General features: G+C 49.4%; 2 protein-coding genes across 4 annotated transcripts in view; one reads left to right on the top strand and one right to left on the bottom strand.

Annotated features, from left to right (window-relative positions):
* Positions 1 to 6,739, top strand: part of CLUH (clustered mitochondria homolog) — a 36,479-nt gene extending 29,740 nt beyond the window's left edge. For both annotated transcript variants that reach the window (XM_074160759.1, XM_074160757.1), the window contains exons 22-26: positions 252 to 373; positions 1,681 to 1,774; positions 2,505 to 2,639; positions 3,740 to 3,813; positions 4,788 to 6,739. In XM_074160759.1, coding sequence (XP_074016860.1) covers positions 252 to 373; positions 1,681 to 1,774; positions 2,505 to 2,639; positions 3,740 to 3,813; positions 4,788 to 4,956 — 594 coding nt within the window. In that variant the 3' untranslated portion in view covers positions 4,957 to 6,739. The remainder of the gene's footprint in view (positions 1 to 251; positions 374 to 1,680; positions 1,775 to 2,504; positions 2,640 to 3,739; positions 3,814 to 4,787) is intronic.
* Positions 6,740 to 9,015: 2,276 nt separating this feature from the next.
* PAFAH1B1 (platelet activating factor acetylhydrolase 1b regulatory subunit 1) overlaps positions 9,016 to 13,089 on the bottom strand; it is a 35,492-nt gene continuing 31,418 nt past the window's right edge. For both annotated transcript variants that reach the window (XM_074160946.1, XM_074160947.1), the window contains exon 11: positions 9,016 to 12,695. In XM_074160946.1, coding sequence (XP_074017047.1) covers positions 12,622 to 12,695 — 74 coding nt within the window. In that variant the 3' untranslated portion in view covers positions 9,016 to 12,621. The remainder of the gene's footprint in view (positions 12,696 to 13,089) is intronic.

The following is a 13,089-nucleotide window of genomic DNA, read 5'->3' as shown; positions in this document are numbered from 1 at the left end:
TTCCTTCATTTAGCCCGTTCTTGTTGCCCTTGCATGAAATGGGGAGAGTTCCTTCTCTCCCTTGTTTGGAGTGAGCTCCCTCGGGGGAGAGTGGTCTCCTGGTGTGTTACATCTACAGAGAGACCTGTTGGGGACTGGGGGCTGCTGCAGCCTCTTCAGCAGTGACACCCCCCTGTGGTCTTGGTATTTCCAAAGCAATAAATGCAGTTTGAATTTGCCTTTCCCACTGCCTGCTTGACTTCTCTGTGCAGAACAACATCGGCCTGGTGCTCCACGGGGTGATGGAGTACGACCTGTCCCTCCGGTTCCTGGAGAACGCACTGGCCATCAGCTCCAAGTACCATGGCTCCAAGTCTTTGAAAGTTGCACTAAGGTGAGGCCGGGAGGAGTCACCCCAGTTAAAGAGAGTGAGCGCATCCACCCCACGCTTCATGGGAGGGCTCTGACCCAGCAGTGCCCAGCTGTGCCCTGTTAAATTGGAGACTCGGACTCCCCGGGAGTGCTGGGCTGCCTGAGTCAAGGTCCCGCACGGTGCAGCGTCCCAAGTTTGATCTCGAAAGACAGAGATCTTTTGTTCCTAAATTGTGGGATTGTTCTTAAATGCTGGTTGCCCCAGAAATCTGTGGAGATGACCCCAGTCCTTGTGGACTCTCAGCAGCAAAACCTCCATGGCAAGTGAAGGCTGGAGACCAAAAGGCTAATGGAATTACACAGGGAGACTGGGATGAGACATAAACGCTTGTGTTTAATTGTTTCAGCCCTTGGGGAGCTATCTTTGAGAAGCGTATAATTTGCTTTTGTCCTTTACCATAAAGCCTTGTATTTGAATAAAACACTGAGCGGCTTCTGGGTGTTTCCAAGGGAGCTGTGAGTGGTCGGCACCTTTAGGATCTGCTCCAGACGCCCAGGGCTCCTCAGCGCCGCACGCCTTGTCCTTGAATGCAAAACTGGCTCACTCTCAGCCGAGCAGTGGCCTCTCCTAATTACTGCTACCACATTGCAACCCATCTGTTCCTCGTCAGGGCGAAAATAAATCTTATTAAGCACCCACAAGAGCCTGGTTTGTTTTCCAGCAGTTGATGGATTTGCATCCTGCAGAAAGCATCCTGCCTTCCCTCGGCAGAACTGGGACGCTTGATGAGAGTCATCACCTCCCAGAGAGTCATTCTGCCAAAACCAGGAATCTCTTTTCATTCCAGAAACACTAAGGAGGGAAAGTCCAAGCCGGTCAGCTCTCCCCACTGGAGAGTGCCTGGGTCTCCTGGGTCCCAGCTCTGCCACCGCTTTGTTGGTTGTTTCTGTGCCAGAAGATCCTTTACTTTTGAATAATCAATTCACACCTTTGCATTCTAAGAAACAAAAAGCTTTCCCGGGTGCAGGAGGAAAAAAGTCTCCAGTTCAGTCTTTACTTCTGCAGGTCACTTCTCAGCGTTTCAACAAAAACCCAGCCCAAATCAGTGTAGTTTATTCATCCCCAAACAGGGTGGGGAGAAGTCATTACCAGGGTGCTGTGTTCAGAGTTCAGCATCTGCCTCCTTTGACGCTGGTACTAAGACTTTTAGCCTAAATGTTGTTCAGTTAAAGTCATGCTCCCTATGGTGCAGAAATGTTTCTTCTTCATTAAAGAAGTACCTATAAAGTACCTATTAAAGTACCTATAAACCCTTTTCGCTTCCTCAGCCACCACTTGGTAGCCCGGGTGTACGAGAGCAAAGCGGAGTTCCGGTCAGCGCTGCAGCACGAGAAGGAGGGCTACACCATCTACAAAAACCAGGTAACGAGCACCTGCTGCTCATTTGTGTCCTGTCGCTTTCTTGCCCGAAACCGAGCAGTTCTGCTGCAGACCAGAGCTGCAGCTTGGAACTCAGGGGGGGCCTCTCTTCCACATGGCTCTGAGCAGACGCCGGGGAACCTTCTTTCTAGGGACGGGGCAGAATTACTGCCCTGTACAATAATTGACCACACTTTATGCCAAATGTCTTTGAACAGCCCTTCTGCAAGTGTGTTCTTGCTGTCCCCTGTCTCTGGACAGACACTTCTGTCGGTGGCACAGCACGGAAAGAGCTGGTCTCTTCTGCCCACTCTTTGCACCATCCGTCTCCCAAATCCCGGATCCAAACCCGTTTGGTGGTTGAGCTGTTTTGGGGCAGCACCTTCTCCCGCTCGCAGCCCGTGCTGCTGCACAGTGAAACTCCTGCCGCTGCCCGGGGTCTGTCTGGACACGTCCGCAGCGGTACGGGGTGATTCAGCGCCGTCTGTGAAAGCGCAGCCTGGCGAGGGAACGCCGCTGGCCCCGCAGACATGCTCCTACTTGAGGGAAATGCGTAATGTTGATAGTCAGGCTCCCAGAGGAATTCTTGTTTGTTTGTTTTTGGAATGCCAGGGCAGGTGAAATCCAGTTCTGCTGAGTTTCTGTAGGATGTTGAGGTAGCAGAGACGAGGAGCGCACCCTGGTTGGGTCCTCTTCGGATTTGTAACGTTGCACCTTGTCTTTCTGGGATTAGCTCGGAGAACACCATGAAAAGACCAAAGAGAGCTCTGAGTACTTGAAATACCTGACTCAGCAAGCAGTCGCCCTTCAACGCACAATGAACGAGATTTACAAGAATGGCTCCAACGCGAACATCATGCCACTCAAGGTAACCCCGTGCAGCGAGAGCAGTCGCGGGTACCTGAAGGCAGAGATTTGTGTGTGGCTGCTCCCGAAGGACACTGAGGGGCCTGGGCAGGAGCTGGGAAGGGCAGTGGCGGTTACAGACCCTCCACGGGTGGGAGGTCCCTGCGGAGGCTCAGACAGGCACAGCACAATGCAGACTGAGCTTTTGTCCCCTCTGGGCTCAGGCTCTCTCTCCCGAGCTCGGGCACAGGCAGCTGCATCGCAGGGCACCCGGGGAGCGGGGTCGGGACACGCTGGGCAGTGTGGGAGCCCGGGACACCGACGCACAGACCTGCCCCGCTGCTGACTCACTGGCTGCAGGCAGGTTGCTCAATCCCAAAACACTTCAGTTTCCTCATCCTAAAAAATGCTGTCATCCTTCACCGGGTGCTTTGTTCTCCTTCCAAGGGTTTGGTGGTGTGGGGAGCAGGGCAGGGGGGCTTCTACGTGGAGCCCTCGTGGGCCAAACCCAGCTGCTCTTCCCCACCAGGCACCCGGCCCTGCTGGGCACTGGGGGTTGCAGCAGGGGGGGAAAGGAGCTTCCAGCCACAGAGAAAGGGCTGAGCAGGAGACCGCGCTCGGGGAGGGGGTAGGTTTTCTGCTCACTGCTAAAAACAGGGCACGGAACTGGGCACAGAATTGAGGAATTTATGGCAGACTAATTTGAGAGTGAGGAACTTGAATCGAGTAAATGATCAAGTCCAGGAAACAGTGTCCAGCAAAGAGACTCAAACCCATAAAATGGTAATAAAGATTTTACCCTTGTTACAACACTTGAAGGAGGCAGGGGGGAAAAACCCGACACGTTCTGAAGGGACACATACACTGCATTTAACTGAGTCCCGCAGAGTCCAGAGGGGACTCGCTTGGGAACATCTAGATGCTGCTTCTCAACTTACAGGTATAAAGACATAGAAAATATAAATTATGCCACCTTCACAGCTATTAGTGTGTCAAACGAGACCTAGGGTTTTCTAAACCCTTGGTAAATGGGGTCTGGACTCACTTAGGAACTCTGAGTTCTTCTGTCTGGGTTTTGACTTCTAAAGCTTTTTTCTTTTTTTCCCCCCTCTTGCATCATAGTTCACGGCTCCCAGTATGGCCAGTGTCCTGGAGCAGCTCAACATTATCAATGGAATTCTCTTCATTCCACTAAGGTACAGTGATGCTCCGTGTGTTGTACCTCTAGAAATCAAGTAGACTTTTTTTTTTTTTTTTTTTGTATTATCTCTGTTCCTGAGGTACCCAAATGCTTCCCACTGCATTCGGAGCCACTGACCCAAAATGGGGAGTTCCCAGTGATCGTAGGTACCTCTTCAGCCAGCACTGGGCAAATAATGGCAGAAACTGTCATTTCTGCATAAAAACTGCTGTTGAAAGCACCGGGTCTCCTGCAGGCACTGCTGAAAGCTTGCGAAGGGGGCTCTATGGGCTCTGGGCAATCCTTAGTGGCCAAGGCCAGTGCTGTGTGATGTGCCTCATGGTTGCTCGGCAAGTGGCCCAGAGCCGGGTCTCAGCCCGTGGCCCCAGCAGCAGAGAGGCTCTTTGGTTGAGCTCTGTCTGCAGAGGGGGGAGCGGTGGCAGCGCTATCGGTGCCTCAGCCCACCCTGCCCATGTCCCTTCTCCGGGGCGGGGGGGACCAGCACTGGCTCCCCCAGGCACGGGTGAGTGGGGTGGCTGCTGGAGGTGTTTGCTCACAGAGTACAGCACCGAGACCACGGTGCTAGCCCTGACTGTCAGCATCGCCTCCAAGAGCACTAGAAACAGCAGAACTCTTCAATTTTCTTTCATTTATTACAAATTGTCTCTTAAACTTTTAGTTGAAAAGTTGATTGGGGTTGTAGAAAGATGACCTGAGCTGAGACTCTGTTCTTCTAAGGCTGTCAATAATCACTGATGGCAAAAATTCCTCACTGCTTCAGCACTGAGTGGCCGCTGATGGGTCCCGTCCTGGTGCCTCTTGGTCCAAAACCAAACAGCAGCCCCAGCCGAGCTCAGGTGCTCCCTCCCACCTGGGGCCTGGGAGGTGGCAGGAAGGGGGCAAGTGCTGGCAGCGTTTTCAGGTCCCCATGGTTCCCACCGCCCCTACAGCCAGGCTAACGTCTGCTCCCCTTCCTGCTTTCCCCTTCAGCCAAAAAGACTTGGAGAACCTTAAAGCAGAGGTGCAGCGGCGCCAGCAGCTCCAAGAAAGCATAAAAAGTGGTGAACAGCTGGAGCCCGAGGACAAAGCTGTGGAGGAGAAGGAGGCTGAGCCGAGCATGCCTTCTGCCGAGATCCCCGTAACACAGAGCTCTGCTTAATGTACCTCGCTTAAAAAAAAAAAAAAAAAAAAACAAACCACAACAAAAAACAAAACACCCCCCCCCCAAAAAAAAAAAAAAAAAAAAGTTTAAACCACCCTTTTCTGAATCTGACCCAGGGTCTGGGACTCCCCTGGAGCAGCTCCTCCTTTTTTGACAATGTTATTGCACTGGTACAATTAATACACAATGCAAAGAACTAATCTGAGAAATGTAATGTGTCTGCCTGAGCTGGTGTCTGCCCCGGGAGGGGCCGGTGGCCGGGCCCCAGCCCCACTGAGCGCAGCCGGGGGGGGCCCTGCGTGTTCGTGTCGTGTGTGTGCGTATCATCAGTGATTTCTACTTTGTACATATGAATTCCAAATGAACTGTCCAGAGGTGTGTAACATTTCTCAGGTCATTTTTATGTTGACTAAGGACACTGCTTTGCTAAACCCGTACAGAACCAGCCCCACCCCCTGCTCAGCGTTCCCGTAAAAGGTGGATTCCAAGCCAAAAGCTTTCTTTCCCCCCAGTCACGATCCTGGTCTGTGCTAAGGAAGACGCAGCCATAACCCTGTCGCTCCGGGGAGCGACGCTGTGCCCTGTGTGGGAGCGGGGGGATGTACAGCATTTTCTACATCAGGATAGAGCCATTGGATTCCTTTCACCATTTTTTCTACTTTTGGTTGGCAGTTTGGCAATTCAGTGGGGTTTTGTAACATTCACATTCTAATTTTCAAGGTAAAGATATAGCTATATATATAGAGAGAGATATACATATATATATATATATAAACTGCTACTCCCCGTTCCAGCTCTGCTCTGCTTGCAGCCGAGCGTTGAGGACGCTGTACCCAAAGAGTCAGGGCTTGATGGCTACAAAGCGCACAACCGTCCATTGCGATGGAAACCCCAGTGCCTCGGAGAGACTGGTAACGGCACCAAACCTGGGCTGAGCTACTGATTTAGCAGGAAATCCTGGCCCTATTAAGGGGAGGGGGGAGAAGAGTCAGAAATGGGGACATGGTCTCATAACACAGAGCTGACGGACTGTAACCGGCCAGGCACCGGGAGCCAGACTGGAATCAGACATTTCCCACAACCTCAAATTACTGAGCTTCGGGGAGGGAGTTTAAATAAAAGTTAAAAACTCCCACAGCACTGAAACCTCTGGCTAATAGCTTCTTAATGAACTGGGTTTTTGCACACTGGTTTTGAGATTGGTGCCAGGGGCGCGTCCATTGCTGGCAGTGGATGTTACACTGAACAAATCCATGTGTCCCCTCCCCGTCACACACATCCCGGGGTGGTGACCAACACGCGTGTCCTCCCCTGGCCCCACCGGGCCCAAAGCCAGTGAGACGTGGCCACTGCAGCCGCAGTGACGCCGACAGAGGTGAATGTCCGTCTTTGCAAACAGCCCATCGCTGGCCAACGGGTCTAGTTGCTGGCCCATTGGCCACCCTGTGCCACCAGAGTCCTGTCCCCACCCTGGCTCGTCTTTCCTGGATAGACCCTGTGCTAATTCGCGTTGCTTTTACTGACCTGCTGGAGAACAAGTGCTGACACTGTGCTCTGTACCCTCCGTCCCCCTACGGCGTTGCAGGGATCTGTAACTCGGGGGGGATAAGGGAAGGGGGAGCAGCCTCCGAGCTGCGAGAGGCAACAAAGCAGGAGGAGTCTTTACTGCAAAAGAACTTGCTCCTATTAGAAAAAAAATTCTGAATTTCCTGGAAAGCAATCAATAAATGACTACAGTGCATCTTTCCTACAAGATTTTTCTTTTACTAGTGTCTTTCAGTCCATTAAAAAAAAATTTAAACTATTTTAGGTACCTTTATTTATTGGTTTCCCTACCAATTGGATACTGCGAATCTGAACCCTATCACCAGGAGAGACCAGGTTCAGATCAGCCGGAGGCTGCCCAGCCGGGACCATCCTGCGGGGTTCAGAGCCCGTTAATCTCTCCTCTACCTGCAAATGCCCGTTCTCTGTGCCCAGCACACGCAGCTCCTACCTGATGCTCGGGGTTGGGGGGTGCAGCCGGGTCGTTTCAGGGGCAGGGACCACACTGTGGCTTCTTGGGCCGTCCTGGAAGGGGCTGTGGTCACTGGGCCCTTTCGGTTCACGCCACCTCTGCTCTGTGCACCCTTTTCCTCTAACAAAGCGCCCCCATGGGCAAGGAATCGGCTCCAGAACATCAGCATCAGTAATAAAACTAGTGCCAGACTCACAAGCCCAGCACCCCAGACCCTGGGGAAGCGGGTGTCACCCTCGTCTGGCAACGGCTGCTTCACCGTCACTTCTGCTGCTCCATCTCGCTGCCGGGGGGAGCAGGGGCACAGCTGCCCCAGGGGCTGTCACAAACACACAGGATGAAGCTGAAGGACACAAATCCCAGCTAACAGGGCTCCTGGGCTGAGGAGGCTCAACGCCATCGTTAGTTGTTAAATAACTGCATTTAACAACACAAGTTCTGTAATTCTCTACCTCTGTTTGGGGCTGGGCATTCCCGTCTTTCCAGAGGGGTTTCCAGCACTTAATGCCATCGGAATATCACGTCACAGAAGCGACAACTGTCTTTGAAGGAACAGTCACTGGTTGAACCTTCGTCACTGCTCGTCCTGGGCAGAGACACCCCCGCGACCCACGGCACCGACTGCCCCACACTGACAGGGAACACAGGGAATTTCTTTGCATATCCAACCCTGTCTGCTGAGAAATAAATTTAATACCCACCAGTGCTGTAGCAAAACTGGAAACAACTGGTGGAAACCGGTCTCGTGCGCTTATGGAGCCGCTTTCCATAAGGCACTCGCTGCATAATCCACCAGTCACTGAGGCGAAGGGGAAAATGAAATTCCTTAACACCCCAGAGTGCTCTTAGCAACAGCCATTGACACCCCGTATCGCTCCCCTTGGATAAGGTACCGTCTTTGCAAATGCACAGCAGGTTTTCCTTCCAAACCCCTAAGGCTGTCTCTGGACCCTGACACCATCTCAGGGCTACACGCTCAGGCCACCCCTTCCACCAGCCAGGCCGGGATGTCGGACACACACCTCACCTCTGGCACCGCCTGAAATTCAGCTGGTTTGTCAAATGAAAGGTCAGTCTCCCCCAGAAGCGCCCCCCAGATCTGCTACCAACACCGGGAAGACGCTCACACAGACTGCGGCTGGAAGGAGCTTTGTTTTCATTCTCTCCCCATGTCAAGGTCACGGCCACGTCCCTGCTCTACCCTCCCTGCAAACGCATCTTCACTCACTCACCCATTTCACCAGCAGCTCCCGGCAATGAAGGCCAGATCACGGGGAAAAAAAAACCACACCAACTGAAAGCACCACTACGGGGACAAAACTTCCCAGAGCCATTCGGTGCCCCAGCTCCCCCTGTGCCCCCCCAGGCTCACCCCAGGGCAGCCCCCAGCCCCAACCCCAACCGCACCGAGGGAGGGAAGGCGAGAGGGACCCTGTCAGCTCTGCTGGGAAACCAGGCCCAAGGTAAGGGGGAAAAAACAACCAACCAACCCAAAAACCTCTAACAAAGTAAGAACAGGGCGAAGGTGGTGCTGGGGCAGGAGCAGTGGGAATCCTGCCCCACACCCCACAGACCCCAGCCCCAACACCCCACTGGGACCCCCCGTGGGGCACAGGGAGACAGAGGCGATGGCTGGACTCGGTGATCCAAGGTCCCTTCCGCCCCGACCCCACTGGGGTCCGTGACTCACCCAGCCCCGCGGCCGCTGCTCTCCCACCGCCCCGGGAACGCCGCTCCTCCGCGCCACACCTGGAACCAACCTCAAAAACATGACCAATTTTTTTTTCTTTTTTTTTTTTTTTTTTTTTTTTTTTTTACAAAAAAACCCTCACTTCACCACATTTACCCAAGAAAATCTCTGGCTACTCTGTCACCAACTGCCTTAAAACCACTTCACATCTCCTCAAGCGAGCACAATTGAAATTAAAATTAGATAAAAAAGCAGGTGTGGAGCAAAATCTGAAGGGTGAAACACCAATAGCTTTTTTCAAAATAGTTTTAATTCTTGCATCCAAGGAAACAAAACCACATCTAGTTTTATATGCATTTAATAGTTTACCAATTGGTACAATAAGATTTTTTTAATATGCAGAAAACATGAATAAATTTTGTTTTACACAGTCTGAGAGCAACAAATCTTACTGTAAAACACAGAGCAGTATTATATACATTCCTTTACTGATTTTTTTTTTTCTTTTTAATTAAATTGTGTCAATAGCTTCAGTTAACTCCTACAGTCTGGGAACTGGTTTCTCCAATTGCAACCTCTAACATCGTTCTCATGAAAAAAAATGCGATGTTTGCCTTCATGTCAATGTCAGGATCAGCTTCTAAAAGGTGAAGGTTCTCTAACTCCTCTTGGGAATGACGGTGGGGAAGCCGAGGGGAGGGGGGGGACAAGAAAGCAGCTACGAACATGACACAGTGGAAAGATAAAAAGGCCAGTTAAATCCAGTTGTGACTTGTAAATCCCTCTCCGCCCAGGCGCAGCCCTACGGTTCCTGCTCCTGCGAGAGGGGCTGGGTATCGACCTGTTAAATACACTGGGCTTTATGTACAACTGGACAGCAAGTAACTCAGCCTAAGTGCGCTTTTCCTTCACTCAACTCAGTATGCTTTTTTAATATTCAAATCATTAAAAGGATTATCAAGCCACCACTGTCTACAAAAACAAAGTATAATCTTTTTTTTTTTCCTTTTAAATAGCTTCCATGCGACCCAAAAGCTATTTCAGAGCGCTATTCCCAGGCAGTTCCCCAGGCGGAGGGGAAGCGGGTCCTGACAGCGCAGGCAGCCGGGGCTCGAGCTCCAGCCAGCGCCCCCCAGCCCCACAGTGCCCCCCAGCCCCCCACCGCTCCCTACCAACTAGAGTTTTTTTTTTGTTTTTTTTTCACTTTTCAATTAGTGCCCCGGGCACATCATTGGTCACACCATACACAAAAGCAGGACGGTTTTGTTTTGTTTTTTTTTTTTTTAATCTTCTAAAGTGCAAGATGCTATAGAACATCAACTTCCCGATTCTGTCTCAACCACAACAACGGTTGCACTTTTCCGAATGCACCTAAGACTCCCTGGGCACGCGAGACGAGTGTGGCACTGGAATGTCTGTCTGGTTTCAAGCCAAAAGGTGTCTATTGTCTATTTGGTAACAGGGTCTATAGAGTTATTTTTTAAGCGATGCCGATTTGGGTGAGGAGAATGCCAAAGCAGCAGTGAACCTCTTAAACCCTCCAATAAATGTATTTTATAATCCAAACCGGTAACCTCGTAGCGGCACTTCCCAGCACAGGAAAGGCACGGGATTCGGTGATGGAGCGTCGCAGGTGGCACCCGGCACAGCACGGTGCCAGGGGCCACGCTGCGGGAACCCTCACCAGCCCCTGCCCTGGGCCTTTCGCTGTTAGGTCTAAACTGGGCTCTCGCTTTCGGTCCCTCCAGGCCCGTCCCTGAGCTCACTCGCTGCTCCCGGAGGAGGCTGCACTGGGCAGGGTGTCCCCCGCAGCCATGAACGCTGCTCAGGCTCAGCTCGGGGTCCAGCCCTGCCCACGGGAAAAAATGCCGTAGACAACTTCCATGGAATAGGTACCTTTAATCGCTCGTTATGTACACGAGTGTGGCTTACTTCATACTTCACTAGAGCTTCTAGGTCCTACCAGGCACTGGGCAGCTGTATGACCGCACAGGTGCAGACGCACGGAGGGAGCTGAAGAAGCACTACTTGTGTATCTGGAATTCTCAAACAGGACAAAGAGCAGCAAATTTTTCCAGTCCAAGCAGCTAACAAACAAAAAATACTTTATTTGTGCATGCTTAACTGCAGGAACACACACTGAAAATGACAGAAACCACCGGATTTAAGAGATGAGCCTGAATCTGAACCTGGCTCCCCAAACTCCCACCTCAGAGCTCCGTTCCCCCCACCCCATCCCAGAGGGACCCCATGGACACCCCGCCCCGAGCAGGGACCTTCCCGGGGGCTGCAGGAGCCACCGCCCCCCTCCCCGCTCAGCCTCTGCCCCCTCCAGCCAGCCCTGCGGGGGGCTTGGACTCTCAGCTTTAAAAGGGACAGTTTTAAAAGCCATGTATTGAACAAAATGAATAAAATAAAGCACAAATTCACCTGTTAAAACATCAGACCGGTACTTCATTACACTGTAAATTTTAAAGTGAATTTTTAAAAAGACCTGGTTAGTTTTATAAGTATTGTAATTCTTAGTTATCTACAATGGAATTTGTCACAAAAATGCTGATTAAAATATTAATTTATAATATTTTCATTCACTTCAGATCAAAATAGGTAACTTTAGGGATAGGCAAATTAAAAATTGTATACACCAAACAACATAAATACTAATAACCGAGCTGGGCTAAGCTTTGCTGATAGGATTTGGTCTTGGTTTTACATGTTCACTGATAGCATCATTCCCACAGATGGACTTTGTTTTGTTGATGGTGTTTTGTTTTTCTTTTAGAAGCCTGTATCAATTTGTATCTGCCATCACAATCTGATTCTCAAGGTATTTAGTGCTTTTTCTTTAAAGCAGTTAAATACTGTATCCCAAGCTGTTTCTCAATCTGCAAACCACAGCACGTTCATATTCAAGCCACATTGTCTTGTCAAGGGAAGTAAAACCTCATTTTCCAAAGGGTTTCCAAGGAGGCACTAAAGAAAGGGAGAAACCTTTGTATACCCGACCTCCTGCGAGCGCGTACGAGGGAAGTGGACTCTGCTTCTGTTGTGTAACAGGAATTGCACATCTCTAACAAACACCGAAAGCAAACAGCAAGTTGTACCATGGCAGTCATTTGGGAGATTAAGCTCTAGTGGAAATTAGATCACTAAATTCTAATGGGATGGACAACTCCTCCTGGAAGTTTGTCTAGCATAAAATAAAAAAACCAAACAAAAAATTCCATTTAAACTTAGTTTAACAGCACAGCTTAACCATTGAATGACCAAATAAAAAATAAATACATTTATCACATCAGCTGCTACTAAGATTTGTTGTCTTACTTCAGGTTTACAGTTAGTTATATAAATATACCAACCCTTGCGTGATAGGAGGCCAAAACAAAGTGTATTCTGTTGATTTGGCAAATGTTTCATGACAAATATTCCAGAGTTTAATTAATTTCCATTAATTACACATAAGGTTCAGAAGATTCTGAATTGCAGCCTTATTATCTAGTATTTAGAGAAGATTTATTAAGCACACTTAAGTGATGTTACATAGATACACATTTCTGAAAGAGCCCTACAAAACTTTTCCCAAATGAGGTCACCAATTCAGGCACCAACAGACAGCAGAAAGAAAAACAGGTATAATTATCCGACATAGAACGACACTGTCAACTATTCAGTTAAGTGCCCTATTTCAATTATCCAACTTCTGCCTTCTTAGGTCTGATGTGACCAATGCCAGCCCATGTTCTTAAACCTATGGTACTTCTAGACAACGTATGTAAATTTACAGTATACAATTTGGATTCACCATGCATGAATACTTTGTGTGTAACATTTAATAAGCTCAATCTACATCCAGAATAATTTACATGAAAGGACAATATTTATTTAAACAGAGCTCAATGGGTAACCATGGTATCTGAGTGCATCCAGAGGAAAAAGGGGTCAAATGTGAATTCAATCAACGGCACTCCCACACTTTTACTGTTTGATCTACACTTCCAGTAACCACATACGGTGCCGTCTTGTGGAAATCTGTGAGGAAAGAAAAGCTTATGTTATGAACGAATCCAAAACTTGTGTATTTTCCACTCTCACTGAATGCCATTACTTTTTCAAAAAAATCATAGCAGCACAAAGACTAAATTTCAAAGCTCATTATGTCTGTAGTTCTGAAGGCAAATTCTCTCAGGCTATAATTTCGTAAAGCGTGAAAATCTCCTTTCAGTTCAGTTATAAAGGAGCTTTCATGGAAAAGATATCCAGATAAAGTTATAACACAGGGGAGTCCAACACATCTCAAACTGATCCAACCCCTGAGTACTACCAGAAGACAGAACTTCATGTATTTACATAAGAGATATTAAAGAATCAGAAGTCAAGAAACTTGACTTTTTGCTGTAGACAGTACAGGCTGTGAGCTAGTATC

The sequence above is a fragment of the Numenius arquata genome, chromosome 18 (genome assembly GCF_964106895.1).
Source record: "Numenius arquata chromosome 18, bNumArq3.hap1.1, whole genome shotgun sequence".
Classification (NCBI taxonomy): Eukaryota; Metazoa; Chordata; class Aves; order Charadriiformes; family Scolopacidae; genus Numenius; species Numenius arquata.
The sequence above is the reverse complement of the archived record's forward strand: the minus strand, read 5'-3'. Positions and strand labels throughout refer to the sequence as shown.